This window comes from Bubalus kerabau, chromosome 6 (assembly GCF_029407905.1).
Source record: "Bubalus kerabau isolate K-KA32 ecotype Philippines breed swamp buffalo chromosome 6, PCC_UOA_SB_1v2, whole genome shotgun sequence".
NCBI classification, from domain to species: Eukaryota; Metazoa; Chordata; class Mammalia; order Artiodactyla; family Bovidae; genus Bubalus; species Bubalus kerabau.
The window spans coordinates 78,492,058-78,516,721 of NC_073629.1; the positions used below are offsets into that span (position 1 = coordinate 78,492,058).

At 38.5% G+C, this 24,664-nt stretch overlaps 1 protein-coding gene across 1 annotated transcript in view; it reads right to left on the reverse strand.

The window, feature by feature from the left end:
- IL23R (interleukin 23 receptor) overlaps positions 1-24,664 on the reverse strand; it is a 70,681-nt gene that overhangs the window by 29,140 nt on the left and 16,877 nt on the right. Inside the window, exons 4-5 of the mRNA XM_055586927.1 lie at positions 10,039-10,199; positions 3,419-3,564 (exon numbers count right to left, since the gene is read on the reverse strand). Of these exons, the coding sequence (XP_055442902.1) occupies positions 3,419-3,564; positions 10,039-10,199 (307 nt within the window). The remainder of the gene's footprint in view (positions 1-3,418; positions 3,565-10,038; positions 10,200-24,664) is intronic.

The following is a 24,664-nucleotide window of genomic DNA, read 5'->3' on the forward strand; positions in this document are numbered from 1 at the left end:
GTGGGTTGCCATTTCCTTATCCAATGCATGAAAGTGAAAAGTGAAACTGAAGTCGCTTAGTCGTGTCTGACTCCTAGTTGACCCCACTGACTGCAGCCTACCAGGCTCCTCCGTCCATGGGATTTTCCAGGGAAGAGTACTGGAGTGGGATGCCATTGCCTTCTCCAATCAGAGACCTGAGTCACCATTAATTCCTTTACTTAAACTTATAGTCAAGATTTCCCTACTTTACTGTCACTGCCCTTGGAACCATTAAAGGCAAATAATCATATAAATAGTTGATATGTCCAAATATTATCCGTATGAAGCAGACATTATAACTATCAATGTAAAAACAAAAATGATTATGGAATAGCCCTGTCTTCCAGGGGCTCACAGTTAAAAGATGAGGAAATACACATGTAAACTGAGCAAATGCTCCTGAGATAGGGCGCATAGGAGTGTGCAAGAATTGCCATTGAGAATTGTGAGCTCAAATTTTTATGCAAATTTAAGGTGTCAGGAAGACAGCTGATGAAGATAACCAAAGCAGATATTCTCCCCATGGCATCAGCCTTGCAGGTTCACCTGAAGGACTGGCTAATACCTTGTAATATGTATGCAGCTTAGCTAAAAACAGCTGAAAACACCCTCAGTGCACTGATTTTGATTTTTCAAGTGGGCATCCTTGGCTCAACCATACCTGCTATGTGGCTCTCCTGGAGGTTAAGATGAAGAATAGCAGTAACAACCAGCATTAACTATATTCCAGGTTGTGGGCTAGCTTCTCTCATCATTTGATCATCCCTACAACCATATGAAGAAGGGTATGGCAATCCACTCCAATATTCTTTCATGAGAATCCCATGGACAAAGGAGAGTGGTGGGCTTTAGTCCATAGGGTTGCAAAGAGCTGGACATGACTAAAGCGACTCAGCATGCATGCTTGCATAGCATGCACAACCATATGAGGTGGGTGTTTATCTTATTCTTCTTTTAAGTATGGCAGTAATGAGACTCAGAGAAGCTAAGGAACTTGCCCAAGGTTGTACATCTAGAAAGTGTCATAGCCAGGCTTTGAACTCTAGAGCCTGTGCACTTAGCCACAAGGCTTTCTGTGTAACTGCCCACCACTTTGAAGTAAAGAACTTCCTTCCAACAATTATCTGATGGAGAGCTGAGGTGGAAAGGCAAATCCGTAGTCCTTTGTATCTGCCTATTCTTCATGACTCTCATTTCCTGTCTCCTTACAAGGAGGTAACGATAACATTTTATGCATGATCCAGATGAAATTGATGGGTAACACATGTGGAAAACAAAGCTTCATTCTGGCTTTTACCAACTGGACTTGAGTCATCTCTGTGAGTAGTTACATTTGGAGGAATTATGGTAAAAGGGATAGGATACAGATTTTAGATTGAAACCGGTTCCTTCATTTTCCAAAAATTTTTTGTGCCCAAAGTAATGTAGGGTCTGTGAGAAGTACTTAGTTACTGTACTAACACTGTAAGCTTGGAGAACCTGGCTGAAGCTCTTTCAAGCCCTATGTCTTCATTTCTGTGATGCAGCTGAGACTACCTATCACTAAAGATTGTGACAGAGATTAAATGAGGTAACAAATATTCTTTCAGCTCCTTCATTTGCCTGCTTCTGATAAAAAGAACATTTTGAGGAGTTCAAATTTACCTCTAAGTTACCAAGTTTCACAGTGGCACATGTAACACCACCAGGGGGAGCAGAGAACAAGAGTTTCAACCAAAAAATGGTTTCTGAAAATCTATTAGGAGATACTGATACTATAGCACCTTTCTATTTCCTAAGCATTCTTATAGCTTATTACTTCCTCCTCCTTGTGCCAAAAAAGGGAATTTCATATTCTTAATATCATCCTATGACCATGACACTGCCCATGCATGTGTACTAAGTCACTTCTGTCGTGCCCTACTCTTTGTGACCCTATGGACTGGACTGTAGCCCACCAGGCTCCTCTGTCCATGGGGATTCTCAGGAAGAATACTGAAGTGGGTTGCCATGCCCTCCTCCAGGGGATCTTCCCAACCCAGGGATAGAACTCAGGTGTCTTTTTAGAGTAAAGCCTCACTCACTCAAAGTCTAAGATGAGAATTTCATTTGGGCTGTTTTCTAATTTACCTAAATTCCACATAAGCAAAAGATTGGCTGTGAATTTTTTTATTTTGCTCATCCCAGGCTTTACGCTTGGAGTTACTGTGACCACAAATGCCATAATTATTTAGTCAAGGAGTCCAGCAGGATCTTTATTTGGGTATTTATCAAGTGATGCAGAACATGGACTTGCATCTAAGTGTAATCTAAACAACTAAAATGTCACATTTCTCATTTAAATGAACAAGGGTAAATAAGCAAGTTGGCATTGGGGATTTTAGTAGTTGTTACAGTATGTGGTAAAGTTAGTATTTTAGCCTCATTTTTTTGACACTGCCTGAACATACTGCTTTCTATAGCAAAGCAAAAGATTCAGAATGATGAAGGCTTTGGAGTCATGCTAGTCATCAGAGAATAAATGTGTACCATTTCACTTAACTTCCTGAAAACTGACAAATTAATACATGACACATAACTCATACTTAAGCAAAGCCATAAACTCCATTCCCTAATTATTTTGACTAAACTAGCAGCTACAGTCCATGGGGTTGCAAAGAGTCTGACACGACTGAGCATGTGCGCGTGCGCGCGCGCGCACACACACACGGCAGTTTATTTTACTTGAAAGTAATAAAATGGAATTTCTTTTCAAATACACCAAAATTGGTATTTTTTTCCTCAGATTACTGTTTCCCTATGGTTCAAAATAGTGAGCTTTTATTATAGTGTTGACAGGTGCTGCCATGTGATACGATTTTTATTAATGAACCTTGCACCTGTGCCTCTCCTAAGACACTAACTTGCTAAATTACTGCTGGTGTTTAAGGATGGTTGATTTGCCTAGACATTCACTTTTTTTTACCTTATGCTCATTTGAAACTAATATAGTAATAAATCGTACATTTTGAATTGTGCATTTCTTCATTTAAAAAGAGATACCCATAAATCTGAAGCTCTTTTTGAACAAATTTTATTTTCCTGAATGCCTGGTAAATTTCAGGATAGAATACTTACATTTATATTCATAATTACTGATATAAATTTCACCCTGAGACACTGAATTATAAGGAGCTAACTAGATGAATCCCTCCTAGTTGGACATTTGTCTATTTACTGGTTTACCAAAGGCAAGGGACCTTTTCAGGAAATTCACCTCTTTATTTGGAAGCATCATTATTAAAACTAGAGTAGTTTGAATATCACACAGTCAGATAAAAACATGTAAAACAGATCATTATACATCCACTGTGGTCATTGACTTGGCTGGCTTTTCTTTTACTCATTTACATGTAAAAGGAAAGTAAATTTAGCTTACATTCCAAGTTTGGTTTGTTGTAGCTTTGTATCTCATTTCACAGGAAACTTTTTCAATTGATGTTTGACTATCCCAGTGGATTACAGTCTTGGACACTGTAGTATTTATATCCTCAGCCCTGGAAATAATGGATGCAGAAGGTATCACTAGAAAAAAACATAAACAGAAATCCAGTAACTTAAAACTGCCTAGGAAGAAATTGGTATTTTTTCATCAATATTTAGACATTTTAAAACTCAAAGTGCTAAACAAAAAAACTCATGATCTAATTAATGATTAATGAAATTTTTCTTGTTTTCTAATTTATTATGTAGGAGAAAACTGCTGTTATTAATTAAAATTCCATTCCACCCATTCTCCATTTCTTTTAAATGGAACTTTAACAGTCTTGTCTTTCCCACCTCATGCTGCCTTATATTCCTAACTCATGAAATCTGAAGCCTGGCCTATTAACAAATGAGTATAAAAAAGACGTAAAGAAGATATCTCTTCTTTCCTGTGTATGTTTAGGGAGAAATTATGTTTTGCATCCACAATTTAGTTCAGAGAATATGATTTGGCAAAATGTTGAGTTGAGATCTTTCACAATCATATTATTATTCTTCTGTGTCATAGGTAAATTTGTACAAATATTTGCTTACTTGTTTTGTTAGCTATTAAAGTAAATCTGTACTTGAAAGTATAACTTGAACAAAGTGTCTCACAAGACTCTATGCTATGCTATGCTAAGTCACTTCAGTCGTGTCCGACTTTGTGTAACCCCATAGACTCTAAGACTTTATTAATTATTACTGTGTTGTGTGATTATGATTTTCAAAGAAAAAGAAAGTGAGTTTCTCAGTCATGTCCAACTCTTTGCGACCCATGGACTGCAGCCTGCCAGACTCCTCTGTCCATGGGTTTTCCAGGCAAGAATACTGGAGTGGGTTACCATTTTCTTTTCCAGAGGATCTTCCTGACCCAGGGATCAAACCCTGCATTGCAGGCAGACTCTTTACCATCTGAGCCACAAGGGAAGGTCAAAAGGAAACTAAAAATTTCCTTTGATTTTCAAAAGGAAACGGAAATTCTAATTGTTAATCTTACTATTTTTCGTACTAGGCGTCATGGTGTACCTGGAATCTCTATATTTCTAATCTGCAAATTATTATATATTTGTTCTGTCTGAATAGAATACAATCATTGGCATTTCCCATTTCTCCTATATGCATAATAGAACAATGAAAACCTATGACTTTGTTAGATGTATTTATTTCGGGATTGGCTAAAAAGTTCATTCAGAGTTTTCTGTACGATGGTACGAACTCTTGGGCTAATCCAATATTGATTTAACAAATCGGTGTGCTTTTCGGGGCCATTATTACAACTTAATATTCTCTATGAATTCATTTCCTTTTATTCTAAGTTATAAAGTATTCTTTGGGAAAATTACTTTATTTTCAATGAATAATATTCCATAAAGTTATGTGCACAGATACATTATTTATAGAAAAACAGAAAAATTAAAGTTTTGCTTTCTAGTAACACAGACCTAAAATAAAATCCTTGGGCTTAACCTAGCATGGTGATTTGGTCACTCAGTCGTGTCTGACTCTTTGTGACCCCATGGACTGTAGCCTGCCAGGCTTCTCTATCCATGGAATTCTCCAGGCAAGAACACTGGAGTTGGTTGCCATTTCCTTCTCCATAACCTAGCATAGTATATAAGTAATAGTAGTAGAATTAATCTAATTAAAGAGCTTATGGTACTAAACTTTTATCATCTGAATTCCATAGTTGATTTCCTTTTTCTATTTTAAGCTCCTTGTAATAAGAATCAGAATTCGGAGATTTCTAGAGTCAGGGAAGTGGATCTCTAGGGCTCTGAAACCATTTGCGAATACTTAAGCCCCTCTCAAGGGTATAAATTACACCCCATCTCTGAGTATAGCCTGCTACAAATATAACAACGCAAGCATTGTGAGATCCTTTTCCAGAAAGAAATATTCTGGGGAGGAAGAAAAACGTTTCTTAGTCCTGTGAGAAATGCAGATAGAACAGAAAGTGTGGTTAAGATAGAGGCTTAGCACAGAGCAGATCAATACAATAGAGATCTAAGGCTTCAGGTTAGCATGAGCTTATATTTTTCAAGTAATTATATAACATGTACTTGACCATTAGTTTGTTATACAAGACTCAAAATGTTGAATTTTTTTCTCTAATTGCTTACATTTCAAACATTTCCATTGGATCTTACATGGTGTTTTTTTTTTTTAATGTCAGTTCCATCATAAATGCCATATCTTTAGTTTCCATTTAAATTGAAATAAAGAACCATATTATAGTTGTCTGGTATCTTTCTAACAATATGTATTTACTTACAATTATTCACTGGCGAGAACTAATGTTCAAAATGGCAGCCAGAAGGCACTGCATTTTCTGTATTGAAACTCATTTCTCTATAAGAGAAGTTTAAGCATTCCTTTCACATGTCATTTTGGCAGTGTTTCTACACTGTTAATTCAGTCCTGCCTTTCAGCATACCTCCCTAATTTAATTAAAGCCCAATCCCATAGCTGTTGTGTGGAAATTACTCCCAGGAGAGTCCTCTGCTTCAGTTTCGTAGTACAGTTAATTTATCTCATTTGCAGTGTCTCATGCTTAAAGTGCCATAAATCAATATAGCACATCCAGTAAGAACCTAGGGGCTTTGTTGGGAGGGGCCTCCTACATTGTCAACCTGTGTTTTTCAATCTGAGTTTCTTAGAATCCATTTTGGGAGACTGAGAAAGGAGGAGGAGGGGGTGGAGGTGCAGAAACTCCAAACAAGAGGCTCCCCGGTTTAGTGTGAAAAGATTTGAAGGTGACAGTCAGAGGAGATTTTGGAAGGCGGGGGTGAGGGTTAACTACAGCAAGTGAGCAAGTCTGAGATGAAATCTGGCTCTCCTCCTTACTAGCTATGTGCTTTGAGGAAATTATTTTATCTCTTTCTTTGTCTAAAACATGGGCATAATGGGTATCATATATGATTATTTCCAGAATTAAGTGTAATGGGCATGTTAATTGCCTGGAACACCATAGGTGTTTATTTATTTATTTATTTTTTATTTAACTTTACAATATTGTATTGGTTTTGCCATATATCAAAATGAATCTGCCACAGGTATACATGTGTTCCCCATCCTGAACCCTCCTCCCTCCTCCCTCCTCCCTCTCCGCTACCATCCCTCTGGGTCGTCCCAGTGCACCAGCCCCAAGCATCCAGTATCGTGCATTGAACCTGGACTGGCGACTCGTTTCATATATGATATTATACATGTTTCAATGCCATTCTCCCAAATCATCCCACCCTCTCCCTCTCCCACAGAGTCCAAAAGACTGTTCTATACATCAGTGTCTCTTTTGCTATCTCATATACAGGGTTATTGTTACCATCTTTCTAAATTCCATATATATGCGTTAGTATACTGTATTGGTGTTTTTCTTTCTGGCTTACTTCACTCTGTATAATAGGCTCCAGTTTCATCCACCTCATTAGAACTGATTCAAATGTATTCTTTTTAATGGCTGAGTAATACTCCATTGTGTATATGTACCACAGCTTTCTTATCCATTCATCTGCTGATGGACATCTAGGTTGCTTCCATGTCCTGGCTATTATAAACAGTGCTGCGATGAACATTGGGGTACACGTGTCTCTTTCAATTCTGGTTTCCTCGGTGCGTATGCCCAGCAGTGGGATTGCTGGATCATAAGGCAGTTCTATTTCCAGTTTTTTAAGGAATCTCCACACTGTTCTCCATAGTGGCTGTACTAGTTTGCATTCCCACCAACAGTGTAAGAGGGTTCCCTTTTCTCCACACCCTCTCCAGCATTTATTGCTTGTAGACTTTTGGATCGCAGCCATTCTGACTGGCGTGAAATGGTACCTCATAGTGGTTTTGATTTGCATTTCTCTGGTAACGAGTGATGTTGAGCATCTTTTCATGTGTTTGTTAGCCATCTGTATGTCTTCTTTGGAGAAATGTCTATTTAGTTCTTTGGCCCATTTTTTGATTGGGTCGTTTATTTTTCTGGAATTGAGCTGTAGGAGTTGCTTGTATATTTTTGAGATTAGTTGTTTGTCAGTTGCTTCATTTGCTATTATTTTCTCCCATTCTGAAGGCTGTCTTTTCACCTTGCTTATAGTTTCCTTTGTTGTGCAGAAGCTTTTAAGTTTAATTAGGTCCCATTTGTTTATTTTTGCTTTTATTTCCAATATTCTGGGAGGTGGGTCATAGAGGATCCTGCTGTGATGAATGTCGGAGAGTGTTTTGCCTATGTTCTCCTCTAGGAGTTTTATAGTTCCTGGTCTTACATTTAGATCTTTAATCCATTTTGAGTTTATTTTTGTGTATGGTGTTAGAAAGTGGCCTAGTTTCATTCTTTTACAAGTGGTTGACCAGTTTCCCCAGCACCACTTGTTAAAGAGATTGTCTTTAATCCATTGTATATTCTTGCCTCCTTTGTCAAAGATAAGGTGTCCATATGTGCGTGGATTTATCTCTGGGCTTTCTGTTTTGTTCCATTGATCTATATTTCTGTCTTTGTGCCAGTACCATACTGTCTTGATGACTGTGGCTTTGTAGTAGAGCCTGAAGTCAGGCAGGTTGATTCCTCCAGTTCCATTCTTCTTTCTCAAGATAGCTTTGGCTATTCAAGGACCATAGGTGTTTAGTAAATGGATACACTAAGATTGTAATAACAAAGATAATAATAGCAGTAATACTACTAATATTAATCTAGTTCCTAATAATGAATACTGCCAAAATGATACTTAACATGATAACTTTTAACCATTATTAATCCATTGAGAGGAACCTGTTTTTAGGGCTTCCCAGGTAGCTCAGCAGGTAAAGAATCTGCTTGCAATGCAGGAGATGCAAGAGATATGGGTTTGATTCCTGGGATGCAAGGATACCCTGGAGGAGGGCATGGCACTCCAGTATTCTGGCCTGGAGAATCCCATGGATGGAGGAGCCTGGCAGGCTATGGTCCATAGGGTCACAAAGAGTTGGACACAACTGAAGCAACTGAGCCCGCACATACTATGACTGTATACTACCTCAAAATGTAAACTTACAAAAGTGTGTAGATCATGGTCCAGAGAACTATAACTCCAAGAATATACAATACAGTGGAGTTACTATTCATCTCCATAGTTAGCAGTATTTGTTTTCAAAGCCAATATTCATAGCCTAAGTACAGCTTTTCAGACCAATCCTATTGTGATAGTTGAGACATTGAGATATTAGTTCCAACAGAAGACTCCAGTAGCCCCCCAAGGATACTCATGCTGTATCCTGAGAGGTGTCACATCCCCTAAATCGTTAATCAGCAGGAAAGTTGTCACACACATTGCAATGTGCTTTTAAACAAAGACAGGTTAGGAGTTGATGATCCTGGAACTAGAGGCTTCCTAGCTCTGCAGCCTCAACTTGCCTCATGCCACCTCAGCTTGGTTTCCTCACGTATAAATTACATTATCTTCTACGAAATAGGGTTGTCGTAAGGATTAAACAATTGGAGAAGGAAATGGCAACCCACTCCAGCATTCTTGCCTGGAGAATCCCAGGGACGGCAGAGCCTGGTGGGCTGCCGTCTATGGGGTCGTACAGAGTCAGACATGACTGAAGAGACCTAGCAGCAGCAGCAGCAGCAAGGATTAAAGATAATGTATGTAAAAACAGTTAGTGCTGAAGAAGTGGGCCATGTGTTTGCTACTAAAATTGTCTTTAATAATAAAAACAGGGATAATTGGCACTAGAATCTGCAACGAGAAGGGGATTCACACTTGGTGCTCTTTGGCTGAACTCTGGCTTTAGGATTAGAATGTAGATGTAAAAGGCTAAAGGGCAGTTACTTTTTGGAATTTATCTTAAGGAGAAAAACAACTACTATGTAAAAATTCAGCCTAAAGGTTGTCCACGGCAGTATAGTTTATGATGGTGAAAAACTGAGAACAGTAATAAGGGATAATTAAAGATTTTAATTAAAAACAAGCTTGTAGATTGAATTAATAAAAATATTTATTCTATATTGTAATTTTTTAAAAAGGCAAGTTCTAAAATACCTTTCACAAAAAATATTAACATTTTAATCTGGCTGGTATACACAGAGATGTCTACATAATTCTCCACAATTTTCTATGTTTTTTGTAGAACTTTTCAAACAAAAACGTAACTTTAAAAATAGTGTATATAGCAGTATACTGTAATTCTCACAACATAAGACTCATCACACCTTATTATAATCCTTATTCGTTTACATCATCCCCAGCAGATTGCAAACAAGTACCTTCCTTGTCTGTCTTTTTCTCCCTATCCCTTAGAACTATGCTTGAACATAAGAAATTCTCAATAAATATTCTGAAAAGACATACCAATGTAGAAATAAGACTGGAAGGATATATAAAACAAAGGCAGCCTCACTTATCTTTGACTTGTCTCAGGCAGTGGGTTATGGGTAATGCTTATTTTCTTTATCATGATTTTTGGGGACCTTTAGGGGAACTCCTTTCAGATCTTGACTTCATTTGATTAGGTCAGCGCAAATTAGTTGTTTTTATTTGTAAAGACATTACAGAATTTTTTATTCTTTACCTATATCATCCAGATGAATTTGTAGTTGTTTCGACTTCTCCATGCCCAGTACATTTGAAGCTTGGACCCAAACCAAATACTTCTTGCCCTTTTGCAATGAATCAGTAGGGATATTAATGTAACTTGAAGTGAGATATTCTTGCTCTTCTTCTGTCTCTAAACTTAAAAAAAAGAAAGATTATGATCACCAGTTATGTTGAATTAATAATTCCTCAATTTTTTGATGCTGTCTTTTTAGCTTGCTTGCAGAATGCACTTTCACTTAAATGAATCAAAATTTGTTTCATTTTTGAAAACATAATCAAGACCATCCAAGGTCACAGTGTGGCTTTCATGGGCCCTAAGCACCTTTACCTTCATAAACCCCTTTTGCAAGTAAGATTTAAAAGTTTGTATATGTGTAGGTATGTTTTTACATATATATATATATATAATGTTTATGTTTATATATATATTGTATATATATGTATATGCAAGCTACAGCCCATGGGGTCACAAAAAGTCATGACTGAGCAACTGAGCATGCATGAGCACTTATATGAATATATATTCATATAGATTATGTTTTACAACTATTGATATAAAAGTAAATGTATTAATGTCACATGTTAAAACACTTTCTTTGGCCTAATGGTTCATTTTTTTCTTGTGATTTCAAGTGAAATTAAACATTTTCATAGATTTCTGAAGGTATGGCAGGCCCTGGGTGTGCCTATTGTGCCTCTTTGGGGAAGTCAGCACTGGACATAGTTTAAACTAAGTGAACTCCCTCTGGGAAGGGACATTGCATAGGAGTTCCATGCAAAGGCTTTGTAATAAGGAATGCTAACTTTTGTGTTAAATAAGTATTCAAATGTGAAAATAAGAGAATGGCAACTGTGTAAGTAGTAAGTAGGGCATCTTTGAATATTTTTCAGTTAGGGAAAACCACATACATGTTCTTATTGGTTTGTGGGTAATTCTTTCATTACACATATTGAGACCACAAGTCAAAATGGAAATGTATTCTCAGACCAACATTAACTATAGCTACTAGGTAATTTAATTCTTCTTTTAAAGTCTACCCTCATATTAGCACCTAGACCACAAAGCACTATTTTAGATGAAAAATCCAATCAAAATGACTGACTAAACTTTAGGACAATTTTTGCATACAACTGTATAGTACAAAGTTTCAAAATGTCTTCTGTTTTTTTTTTCCTGTGCTAATTAATATATATAACAGATTATTTGTTGAGGGGAATTAGTATGATTTATATTTTTCTGAAGTTTTCATTGCACCTAGTCCTTGTTGCAGTTAATAAATTTTCTGTAGACACTGCTGATTTATGGTGCTAATGATAAATAGTATCTTTTAAAATGTAATCATTCATTCAACAGTTATTTAACATTTAACACCCACTATATTCAAAGCACTACTTTAGATACTGGAGCTACCATAATGAACAGAAAAGGTAAAGTCTCAACCTTTGTAGAGCACACAAATACATATATTATATGTCTTGTGTTGATAAACATTCAGAAGGAAAAAGGAAGGGGGTTAGGAAATGCTAGGAGTAGGGGTGAGGGGGGATCTTTTTAGGGAGAAAGATAAGGGAAGACATGTCTGATAATCTGAGAAGGTAGTGCTGAAGCAGTACAGAATCAAGAATTATGTCTTTCTGGAGGAAGTGCATTGTAGGTGATGAGCAAAGGTCCTGAGGCAGGTCCTTGTCTGTCCTGTTCAAGAACAGTAAGGAGGTCATTAAGGTTTGGTAGACTGAAGGAGATGGGAAGGAATGAGATGAGATCAGAGAGTCCTAGATGAGAGGAGATTTATAAGGCACTGTAACGTCACATAGAGCCATGGAAGGATCTCTGAGTGAAACAGGAGACTGAACAGAGGAGTAACATCTGAGATGTGTATGTGAAAAAGATTACTCTGACTATTTGTGAATAATAGACTATAGCACTTTGTCTTTTCACTTTCATGTATTGGAGGAGGAAATGGCAACCCACTCCAGTGTTCTTGCCTGGAGAATCCCATGGACAGAAGAGCCTGGTGGGCTGCCGTCTATGGGGTTGCACAGAGTCGGACACAATTGAACCGACTTAGCAGCAGCAGCAGCAGTCTGTAGCAGGGCAAAGGTGGAGGCTAGAGCACCAGTTTACTAACCCAGGTGAGAGATGACCTGGCTTGGACGAGGCAGTGAAAAAAAATTAGTTTTTTAAAAGATAGATGCGATAAGTTTTTCTGTCAGTTAAATGGGGGCATAGTAGAAAGAAATCCAGGAGGACTCCAGTGATTTTTAACTTGAATATTGCAAAGGATGGAGTTGCCACTTACTGAGATAGGGAACATGAGTCTGAGGAGAGGGAACTTAGTATTTGGTTTTGAAAATATTAGCTTTTGGAAATTAAGAGGAAACATTGAGTATGAAGTTAGGTAAAATTTGGCTGCAGTTCAAGAGATATGGAGATATGGACTGGAGATACAGATTAGGGAGTTTTACAGCATAAATTTGGTTGAGATCTTTTAGATAATGAATGTAGATAAATATAATAAGAGGTCCTAAAACAGAGCTCTGGATCACTATTCAGTTCAGTTCAGTCGCTCAGTCATGTCCAACTCTCTGTGACCCCATGAAACCCAGCACACCAGGCCTCCCTGTCCATCACCAACTCCTGGAGTCCACCCAAACCCATGTTCATTGAGTCGGTGATGCCATCCAACCATCTCATCCTCTGTCGTCCCCTTCTCCTCCTGCCCTCAATCTTTCCCAGCATCAGGGTCTTTTCCAATGAGTCAGCTCTTCTCATCAGGTGGCCAAAGTATTGGAGTTTCAGCTTCAACATCAGTCTTTCCAATGAACACCCAGGACTGATCTCCTTTAGGATGGACTAGTTGGATCTCCTTGCAGTCCAAGGGACTCTCAAGAATCTTCTCCAACACCACAGTTCAAAAGCATCAATTCTTCAGTGCTCAGCTTTCTTCACAGTCCAACTCTCACATCCTTACATGACCACTGGAAAAACCATAGCCTTGACTAGACGGATCTTTGTTGGAAAAGTAATGTCTCTGCTTTTTAATATGCTGTCTAAGTTGGTCATAACTTTCCTTCCAAGGAGTAAGCGCCTTTTAATTTCATGGCTGCAATCATCATCTGCAGTGATTTTGGAGCCCAGGAAAATAAAGTCTGACACTGTTTCTACTCTTTCCCCATCTATTTGCCGTAAAGTGATGGGACCAGATGCCATGATCTTCGTTTTCTGAAGGTTGAGCTTTAAGCCAACTTTTTCACTCTCCTCTTTCACTTTCATCAAGAGGCTCTTTAGTTCCTCTTCACTTTCTGCCATAAGGGTGGTGTCATCTGCATATCTGAGGGTTATTGATATTACTTTACTAGAATGAAGGAGAATTGACAAAAGAAACTGAGAAAAAGCATTCAGGAAGAACCAAAAGGGAGTGCTGTCCTGGAAGATCAAAGAAGGAAGTAAAAAGTTAAGTTAAATGTTCCTGATAATAAATCTACCCTTCCTGAAAAGGAAGGTAGGAACTGAGAATAAACTGTGGCATCTGCAATGGGGACGTCATTAGCAACACTGATAAGACCTGGAGGTGGAAGGCAAAGCTTGACAAGATTAAAGAGAGGATGAAAAGAGAGGAAGTAGAGGTGGAAAGTACAAACAGCTCTTTTTGAAGAGTTTGCCATATAAAGGAGCAGACAGATAAATTAGTGGAAGGGGGTGCCTAGGGAAGGTAGATGCTACAGCATTTTGAAAGCTGATGAGGAGGTCCAGTAAAGATAGAAAAGGTGATGATACAGAAGAAAGGAAGGAGTATTGTTGGAGCGATGTCCTCTAGCAGGCAGACAGAGAAAGATCTAGTCTATAGGGGACAGCTGGCCGCAGGGCAGTGGTAGTTCATCCACAGTAATAGAAGGGAAGACCCAGTGTGGTACAGATGTCAGTGCATCAGCAGAGGAGGGGGGTTGTGGTATTTCTTATTACTCTTATTTTCTCAATGAAATAGGAAGTTAGTCATCAACAGAGAGTGAGAAGGGGGAGAAGATGTTGGAAACAAGAGATGAAACAGTAACAAAAGAATTGCCTGGTTAGTGGGGGACTGACTTGACCAGTGAAGTGCCACAGGACTACTGGGTAGCTATCTGGGCTCAGTTGAAGTGAGTGATCATGAATATAAAGTAATATCAGTCAGTAAGTTTGTATTTGTCCCCAGCCACAATTAGCTCTCCAAGCACTGGTGTAGAACCAGTGAGAAGATGGATTTTAATATATGAACTGATTTTTACGTCCTAAAAGAACTCAGTAGAAATATAACATCACAGCCTTAAATATATTTGAAATTATGTCTAAGAACTCTGTCTGGCTATTATGGATATGAATATAGAGAGAAACTAGTGGCAAAAGCAAGCAGGTCTTATGAAGTAGAAGAGTAACAATTGATTTTAAGGGTCTTATTAAAACTAAAAGACCCTATTGGTCTCTCATGGTACCCGAAAATATACTATTGGTGTTATTCTAAATAGTTTATGATCTTGTCATGCACAGAGATGTTGTCTATTTTTTAAAAGTTTTCTAGCATTTAACATAGTTCTGAGAAGACATGAAATTCTAAATAAATATTTGTTAAATTGACTTGAATAAAATAGAATGAAGGGCCACCAGGCACTCATTTTCATTCAACAAGTATTTACTGAGTACCATGCCAGATATTGCAAGAGCTTCCATGATAAAGAAAGAACATATTTACATGAAGCTGTTGAGGGTAACAGGAGAACAGTAAGTAGTGAAGGAGGAAACAGACAGAGCTGGACTCCATCTCAGGCCAGGCTGTGAACATTAGGCTACATGCATGGTCACTCTCCCAATGGACTCTGAACTTCGTGCCCAGCGTCTATAGAAATGGCATACCAATGGAAAACCAGACCCCCGATAAAAGAGCCTCAGGACTTGTACTTGGGCTCTCCATTGCCTAAAAGAATATGCTAATTATCTCTGTAACAGAACAAAGTCATAAATTCCATTATGTTTATCGGGATATGACTACAGTCCTATTGATAAATGTCCACTGTTTATCTAGTCTTGTGACCCATGAATCATGGGCTAACTTTGATCGTATCTCTCTTTTATCTTTTCCAGACTAGTTTCTAGGAATTGGGGGAGGTGGGTTTGAGCAAGTACACTTAGGGTATATAAGGTTTTCACAAAAACTGGTCGGGGTCCTTGGCTAGGAGGAGACCCTGCCTTGGGCCCGCCGGTGTAACAAACTGCACTCCACTATCTGCACTGTCCTTCTGAGTGAGTTTGTTTCCCGGAATGCGTGGCTACAACAGTAGATGCTTAATAGCAGAGGTTTTCTGTTTGTTTGGTTTGGTTTTTTCCTATCACCACCCATTGGTGCAATACTTAGCAAAATACAAAGTGGTTGAGAAGGGTATGTGAAAGGTCATGCTGGTGGGGTCACCACAGAAGTCCTGTACAGAAAGAAGATTCTTGAAACAACATAGACACAATTCCTCTGCTTTACAACTTCAACCCCACAACCATCTGGAGGCCCTGATGGCCCCACTGCTCCCATGGAGGGAATGCCATCTTTCTGCCACTGTGGAAACAAGTAGGTGGGCTGAGGTGAAATGCCTCTCTCTGTACATGATTTTACTGGAAAATAGAACCACAGGAGCTGGAAGTGAAACCTTGCAAATGCTGATATCTACGCAACTGCCAAAGTAGAAAATACCCTGAGAACTCAGGGTTCTGAGTTCTCAGGGTATTAAAAAGAAGAACCTTTTTAAATCTGATATTACCTCAACCAGAAAATTCATTATAAGTCACCTTTTTCCTAGGGGGGAAAGACCTTAATCATTAGTTAGAAATGGATTTCTGTAATTTTTCTCAGTTCATGGATGTGTTTTTAATTAATTGTGAGATGAACAGATGTCTGTTTTCTTTTCCAATTTGTCTGTGGTTACAGGAGCTCATTCTTTGAATTTGCTAGAGGAATACATTCATTTTTATGCTATCACTTCACATCCTTTATGTCCTTTTTAAGATACAATAAAATTCCACTAATCTGGACTCAGTCAATTTAGAATTTGGGTTAGATTTGCCTAAGCTTGGCTATCATTTACTCTCAGTTTCAGAAAAGACATGAAAAAATACCTTTTTAATATATAGGACCTTGTATTATTATTATTCAACTTGATTGTGAAGGGAGGATACAGGAAATGTCCATTTCTAGTTATCAGAATGATCACTCAACACATGTTTATTGAGCACTTTCTAGATGCCAGGACTCATCCTAGGCTAAAGAAATATAGCAGTAAACAAAGCAAGCAAAAATTCTTGCCCACATTGAGTTTACGTTTGTAGTTTGAATGACTTTAAAATGAGTGACTTTACTATTGATGTATGTACACCAGCTTGAAAATTAGTCTTACTTATTAGACCACATTTGACATTCTTTCTAGATAGTCATCTGTCTAAAGTTATTGTTACTTGAAAAGAAAGTAAATAAAGTTATTGCTTACAATAGCCTGGAAATGATCATTTTTATGGCTTTACATTCATCTTCTCTCCCAAATCACTCAGGTTTTGATTTTAGAATGAATCAAAAAAGTCTAGAGAGTCAGTCTTGAGTTTCATCATAATGTTCTAACACTCAGACATCGTCTTTTTGTCAGTTTCTAAGCATTTCCTATTTTTGAGCCTTTTCTTATAATTTGCTTTCTTATAAGTTTTATAATACTTAGTTTTGTATTACCTATACTCATTTTTCAGGAGGCTAGGGCTTAGCAAAGCTAAACAAATTTTCCAAGGTTACTCAGCTAGCAACTGTGGCAGATACTGTTAGATTACTGAACTGCATCCACCATACCCTTCTCCTGGGTTCCCATCCAGATAGAGTAGATGTGTAATTCAATTCTGGCCAATGAGATGCAAGTAGAAGTCCATGGGAGAATTTCCTTTTCCTTTCACTACTTTCCTGCCTGAAACTTGGATGAGAAGCCTGGATGTGCAGCACCTGAGGACCAGGGTGAATGCTCTAAAGACTGCAAAGAAGAAAGATAGAAAGAGCCTGGGTCCTTGGAGTACAATTGAATTAACACACTAGCTCTGCACTACCTACCACCAATGGCTTGACATAAATAAAGCCTTGTCTGTTTGGGTCATTGCACTTGGGTTTTCAGATATTTGTACCATTAAAGTCTTCTAACTGATAAGTCTGCAAACTGGAAGTCAAACATTAAAGTCTAAAGCTCATGCTCTTTCCAATGGATATTTTTGACAGTTTACTCTTTAATAAACCTAGTCTTCAGACTTTCAAAGTGACTTTTTGAGTAACGAGAACAATTTCAGTCCTCTTAACTACTGTAAGTAACCCTCACTTGATAAAGTAGATATGTCCCTTAAAAACCACCATGTATAAATAATTTAGACATATATAATTGTCAATGCATTGATGACTTTTAAAGAGATGTATAATAATCTTATAAAATTGTGAGAACATTTTAATGATACTAAATAGGAAATTATGCGTGGTCGACAAGTGTTTTTTAAGAAACATATTTTTTCAAAATGTGTTAAGCCTATTTCAAGTTTGCAACACAGTCTCATTGCCAAGAATCCAAGAAGGCATATTAGCAAGATTTGAGAGAAGTAAACCATACTCACTATGGTGACAATAATCAACAAGATAATAGCAAATATTGACAAGAATGTGGGGAGGTTGGAATCCTTGGTGGGAATGTAATGGTGTGGCTCCTTTTTTTTAAATAATTTTTTAAATTAACTAATATATTTTAATTGGAGTATAATTACTTTACAATGTTGTAGGGGTTTTTGCTATATGTCTACATGAATCAGCCATGGGTGCACATGTGTCCCCCTATCCTGAACTCCCCTGATGTGACTTCGTTAGAAAACAGCATGGCAGTATAAAAATGGGCAGAAGACCTGAATAGACATTTTCCCAGAGAAGATATACAGGTAATCAATAGGCACATGAATAAATGCTCAACATTGCTAGTCATTGCGTGCATGCTCAGTCGCTAAGTCATGTCTGACTCTGTGATCTCATGAACTGTAGCCCATCAGGCTCTTCTGCCCATTGGATTTCCCAGGCAAGAATACCAGAGTGGGCTGCCATTTCCTTCAAGGGATCTTCCCAACCCAGGGATCGAAACTGCATCTCCTACATTGGCAGGCAGATTCTTTACCACTGAGCCACCTGGGAAGCCCAATGCTAATAATTAGAGAAATGCAAATCAAAACATTAATGAGAGGGAATGCACCAGGGTGATTCATTGATTAGAAATCCACACTCTCTGCCAAGGGCCTGGGTTCGATCCCAGGACGGAGAACTAAGACCCCACAAGCTACATGGCAAGATCAAAAAAGCCCAACAACTCTCCCTTCCACCAAATACCAATTAGATATCACCTCTCACCTGTCAGAATGGTTATGACCAAAAACTCTACAAGTAACAAATGTTGGCAAGGATATGAGTAAAAGGAAACCTTAGTATACTGTTTGTGGGATTGAAAATTGGTGCAGCCACTATAGAAGACAGTGTGGAGTTTCCTCAAAAAACTAAAACTAACATATCATTCAGGAATTCCACTGCTGAATATATATTGAAAGAAAATGAAAACACTCATTCAAAAAGAGACATGCATCCTGATGTCTATATATATATATATATATACACACAATGGAATATTACTCAGACATAAAAAAGAATGAAATTATGCCATTTGTAACAGTGTGGTTGGACCTAGAGAGTATTATGCTCAGTGAAATAAGTCAGACAAAGAGAAATCTGTTTTCATTTATATGCAGAATCTAAAACAAATGTATATGACAAAAAAAGATAGACTCACAGATATAGAAATCAAACTAGTGGTTACTAGTGGGGAGAGGAGAGAGGGAAGGGGCAAGATAGGGGTATAAGATTGAGATACAAACTATTATCTATAACATAAGTAAACATCAAAAATATATTGTAGAGCATAGGGAAATATAGAAATTATTTTCTAATGACTTTAAATGGAGTATGACCTATGAAAATATTGAATCATTATGTGGTACACCTGAAACTAACAAAATACTATAAATCAGCTATACTTCAATTAAAAAAACAGTGTGGCAGTTCCTCAAAAGTTTAAACTGACTTAGCATATGACCTCACCTTCATGGATCACAGCCTTGTTGTGGCAAAGGGGCTTGCGTAACTCAGTGAAGCAATGAGCCATGCAGTGGAGGGCCATGTAAGACAGACAGGTCATAGGGAAGAGTTCTGACAAAACCTGGTTCACTGGAGTAGGGAATAGCAAACCACTCCAGTATTTTTGCCTTGAGAACCCATGAACAGTATGATAGGGCAAAAAGATACGGAAGATGATGAGCCTGCCAGGTCAGTAGGTGCCCAATATGCTACTGAGGAAGAGCAGAAAAGTAGCTCCAAAAAGAATGAAGAGGTTCGACCAAAGTAGAAACCACGCTCAGTTGTGCACATGTCTGGTGGTGAAAGTGAAATCCGATGCTGTAAAAAATGATATCGCATAGGAGTTGAAATTTTAGATCCATGAATCAAGGTAAATTGGACATGGTCAAGCAGGAGATGGCAAGAGTGAACACTGACATTTTAGGAATCAGTGAACTAAAATCGACCAGAATGGGCAAATTTAATTCAGATGACGATTTTATCTACTACTGTGAGCAAGAACACCTTAGAAGAAATGGAGTAGCCCTCATAGTCAACAAAAGAGTTCAAAATGCAGTATTTGGATGCAATCTCAAAAACAACAGAATGATCTCAGTGCGTTTGCAAGGCAAATCATTCAACATCACAGTAATCCAAGTCTATGCCCCAAGCACTAATACCAAAGAAGCTGAAGTTGAATGGTTCTATGAAGGCCTACAAGACTTTCTGGAACTAACACCAAAAGGATGTCCTTTTCATCATAGGGGCCTGGAATGCAAAAGTAAGAAGTCAAGAGATACCTGAAGTAATAGGCAAGTTTGGCCTTGGAGTACAAAATGAAGCAGGGCAAAGGCTAGCAGAGTTTTGTCAAGAGAACGCGCTGGTCACAGCAAACACCCTCTTCCAACAACACAAGAGACAACTCTACACATGGACATCACCTAATGGTCAATACTGGAATCAGACTAATTATATTATTTGTAGCTGAAGATGGAGAAACTCTATACAGTCTGTAAAAACAAGATCGGGAGCTGACTGTCATATCATCAGGCTCATATCATCAGTTCCTTATGTCAAAATTCAGGCTTAAATTGAAGAAAGTAGGGAAAACCCCTAGACCATTCAAGTATGACCTAAATCAAATCCCTTATGATTATACTGTAGACATGATAAATAGAGTCAGGGGATTAGATATGGTAGACAGAGTGCCTGAAGAACTGTGGATAGAGGTTCATGACATTGTACACAAGTTTAGTTCAGTTCAGTTCAGTCACTCAGTCGTGTCCGACTTTTTGTGACCTCATGAATCACAGCATGCCAGGCCTCCCTGTCCATGACCAACTCCTGGAGTTTACTCAAACTCATGCCCGTCGAGTCAGTGATGTCATCCAGCCATCTCATCCTCTGTTGTCCCCTTCTCCTCCTGCCCATAATCCCTTCCAGCATCAGAGTCTTTTCCAATGAGTCAACTCTTCACATCAGGTGGCCAAATTATTGGACTTTCAGCTTTAGCATCAGTCCTTCCGAAGAACACCCAGGACTGATCTCCTTTAGGAGGAACTGGTTGGATCTCCTTGAAGTCCAAGGGACTCTCAAGAGTCTTCTCCAACACCACAATTCAAAAGCATCAATTCTTTGGTGCTCAGCTTTCCTTACAGTCCAACTCTCACATCCATACATGACCACAGGAAAAACCATAGCCTTGACTAAACAAACCTTTGTTGGCAAAGTAATGTCTCTGTTTTTTAATATGCTGTCTAGGTTGGTCATAACTTTCCTTCCAAGGAGTAAGCGTCTTTTAATTTCATGGCTGCAGTCACCATCTGCAGTGATTTTGGAGCCCAAAAAAATAAAGTCTGACACTGTTTCCCCATCTACTTCCCATGAAGTGATGGGACCAGATGCCATGATTTTCGTTTTCTGAATGTTGAGCTTTAAGCCAACTTTTTCACTCTCCTCTTTCACTTTCATCAAAAGGCTTTTTAGTTCCTCCTCACTTTCTGCCATAAGGGTGGTGTCATCTCCATATCTGAGGTTATTGATATTTCTCCCAGCAATCTTGATTGCAGCCTGTGCTTCCTCCAGCCCAGCATTTCTCATGATGTACTCTGCATATAAGTTAAATAAGCAGGGTGACAATATACAGCCTTGACATACTCCTTTTCCTATTTGGAACCAGTCTGTTGTTCCATGTCCAGTTCTAACTGTTGCTTCCTGACCTGCATACAGGTTTCTTAAGGGGCAGGTCAGGTGGTCTGGTATTCCCATCTCTTTCAGAATTTTCCACATTTTATTGTGATCCACACAGTCAAAGGCTTTGGCATAGTCAATAAAGCAGAAATAGATGTTTTTCTGGAACTCTCTTGCTTTTTCAATGATCCAGTGGATGTTGGCAATTTGATCTCTGGTTCCTCTGCCTTTTCTAAAACCACCTTGAACATCAGGAAGTTCACGGTTCACGTATTACTGAAGCCTGGCTTGGAGAATTTTGAGCATTACTTTACTAGCATGTGAGATGAGTGCAATTGTGCAGTAGTTTGAGCATTCTTTGGCATTGCCTTTCTTTGGGATTGGAATGAAAACTGATCTTTTCCAGTCCTGTGGCCACTGCTGAGTTTTCCAAATTTGCTGGCATATGGAGTGCAGCACTTTCACAGCATCATCTTTTAGGATTTGAAATAGCTCAACTGGGATTCCATCCCTTCCACTAGCTTTGTTCGTAGTGAAGCTTTCTAAGGCCCATTTGACTTCACAATCCAGGATGGCTCTAGGTGAGTGATCACACCATTGTGATTATCTTGGTCATGACGATCTTTTCTGTACAGTTCTTCTGTGTATTCTTGCCACCTCTTTTTAGTATCTTCTGCTTCTGTTAGGTCCATACCATTGGCAGTGACCAAAATCATCCCCAAAAAAAAGAAATACAAGAAGCCAAAGTGGTTGTCTGAGGAGGCTTTACAAATAGCTGAGGAAAGAAGAGAAGGCAAAAACAAGCAGGTAAGAAAAAGATACACCCAACTGAATACAGAGTTCCAGAGAATAGCAAAAAGAGATAAGAAGGTCTTCTTAAATGAATAATGCAAGAAGTAGAAGAAAACAATAGAATGGGAAAGACTGGAAATCACTTCAAAAATTGGAGATTTCAAGGGAATATTTCATGGAAGAATGGGCATGATAAGGGACAGAAACAAGGATATAACAGAAGCAGAACAGATTAGGAAGAGGTAGCAAGAATACACAGAACTATACCAAAAAAAGTCTTAATGACCTAGATAACCACAATGGAGTGAGCATTCACCTAGAGCTGGACATCATGGAGTGTGAAGTCAAGTGAGCCTTAGAAGTATTACTGCAAACAAATAAGGGGATGGAATTCCTGCTGAACTATTTCAAATCCTAAAAGATGATGTTGTTAAAGTGCTGTGCTCAGTATGCCAGCAAATTTGGAAAACTCAGCAGTGGCCACAGGAAATGGTCAGTTCTCATTCCAATCCTAAAGAAAGGAAATGCCAAAAAATGTTTACACTACTGTACAATTGCACTCATTTCACATGCTAGCAAGGTAATGCTTCAAAATCCTTCAAACTAGGCTTCAGCTGTATGTGAACTGAGAACTTCCAGATGTACAAGCTGAATTTAGAAAAGGCAGAGGAAGCAGAGATCATAGAGAAAGCAAGGGAATTCCAGCTGGATAAATACTAAACTGGAATCCAGATTCCTGGGAGAAATACCAGTTACCTCAGGTATGCAGATGATATCACTCTAATGGCAGAATTGAAGAGGAACTAAAGAGCTTTTTGATGAAGGTTAAAGAGGAGAGTGAAAAAGCTGGCTTAAAACTCAACATTAAAAAAACTAAGATCATGGCATCTAGTCCCATCAGTATATGGCAAATGAAAGGGGGGAAAAGTGGAAACACTGGCAGATTTTATTTTCTTAGGCTCCAAATCACTGCTGACAATGACTGCAGCCATGAAGTTCAAAGACACTTGCTCCTTGAAGGAAAGCTATGAAAAACCTACATGGCATATTAAAAAGCAAAGGCATCACTTTGCTGAGAAATGTCCATAGAGTCAAAGCTATGGTTTGCTACCATCACTGATTCAATGGACATGAGTTTCAGCAAACTTCGTGAGATAGTGACAGTCAGGGAAGCCTGGCGTGCTCCTGTGCATGGGGTCACAAAGAGTCAGACATGACTTAGAAATGGAACAACAAATCCATATGACCTAGCCACTCCATTCCTAAGTCTATACTCAAGAGAAATGAAAATACATGTCTACACAAAAGCTTGTACATGAATGTTAATAGAACATTATTCATAGAGCCAAAAATCTGGAAACAACCCAAAATGTCCATCACCTAGTGAATGTGAATAAGTTAAGTGTGATATATTCACACAATGGAAAATTATTTAGTCATAAAAAAGAATGAAGGACTGATACATACTACACCATAGATGAATCTTGAAAACCTTACCCTAAGTGAAAGATGCTCTTCATGAAAGACTGTAATTTGTATGATTCCTTTTATATAAAATGTCCACAGTAGGCAAATCCACAGATGATACTTAGGGCTGGAGGAGTTGAAGGGAAATGTGGGGTGACTGCTAATGGAGATATGGTTTCTTTTGGCATGAAGAACATGTTCTAGTATTATGGAGATGGTTGCTCAACTCTTTGAATATACTAAAATCTTTGAATTTTGCAGTTTAAATAAGGTGAATTGTATGGAATATGACTGACCTAGAGCCAGACATCCTGGAATGTGAAGTCAAGTGGGCCTTAGAAAGCATCACTACGAACAAAGCTAGTGGAGGTGATGGAATTCCAGTTGAGCTATTCCAAATCCTGAAAGATGATGCTGTGAAAGTGCTGCACTCAATATGCCAGCAAATTTGGAAAACTCAGCAGTGGCCACAGGACTGGAAAAGATCAGTTTTCATTCCAATCCCAAAGAAAGGCAATGCCAAAGAATGCTCAAACTACTGCACAATTGCACTCATCTCACATGCTAGTAAAGTAATGCTCAAAATTCTCCAAGCCAGGCTTCAGCGATATGTAAACTTCCAGATGTTCAAGCTGGTTTTAGAAAAGGCAGAGGAACCAGAGATCAAATTGCCAACATCCACTGGATCATTGAAAAAGCAAGAGAGTTCCAGAAAAACATCTATTTCTGCTTTATTGACTATGCCAAAGCCTTTGACTGTGTGGATCACAATGAACTGTGGAAAATTCTGAAAGAGATGGGAATACCAGACCACCTGATCTGCCTCTTGAGAAATTTGTATGCAGGTCAGGAAGCAACAGTTAGAACTGGACATGGAACAACAGACTGGTTCCAAATAGGAAAAGGAGTATGTCAAGGCTGTATATTGTCACCCTGCTTATTTAACTTATATGCAGAGTACATCATGAGAAA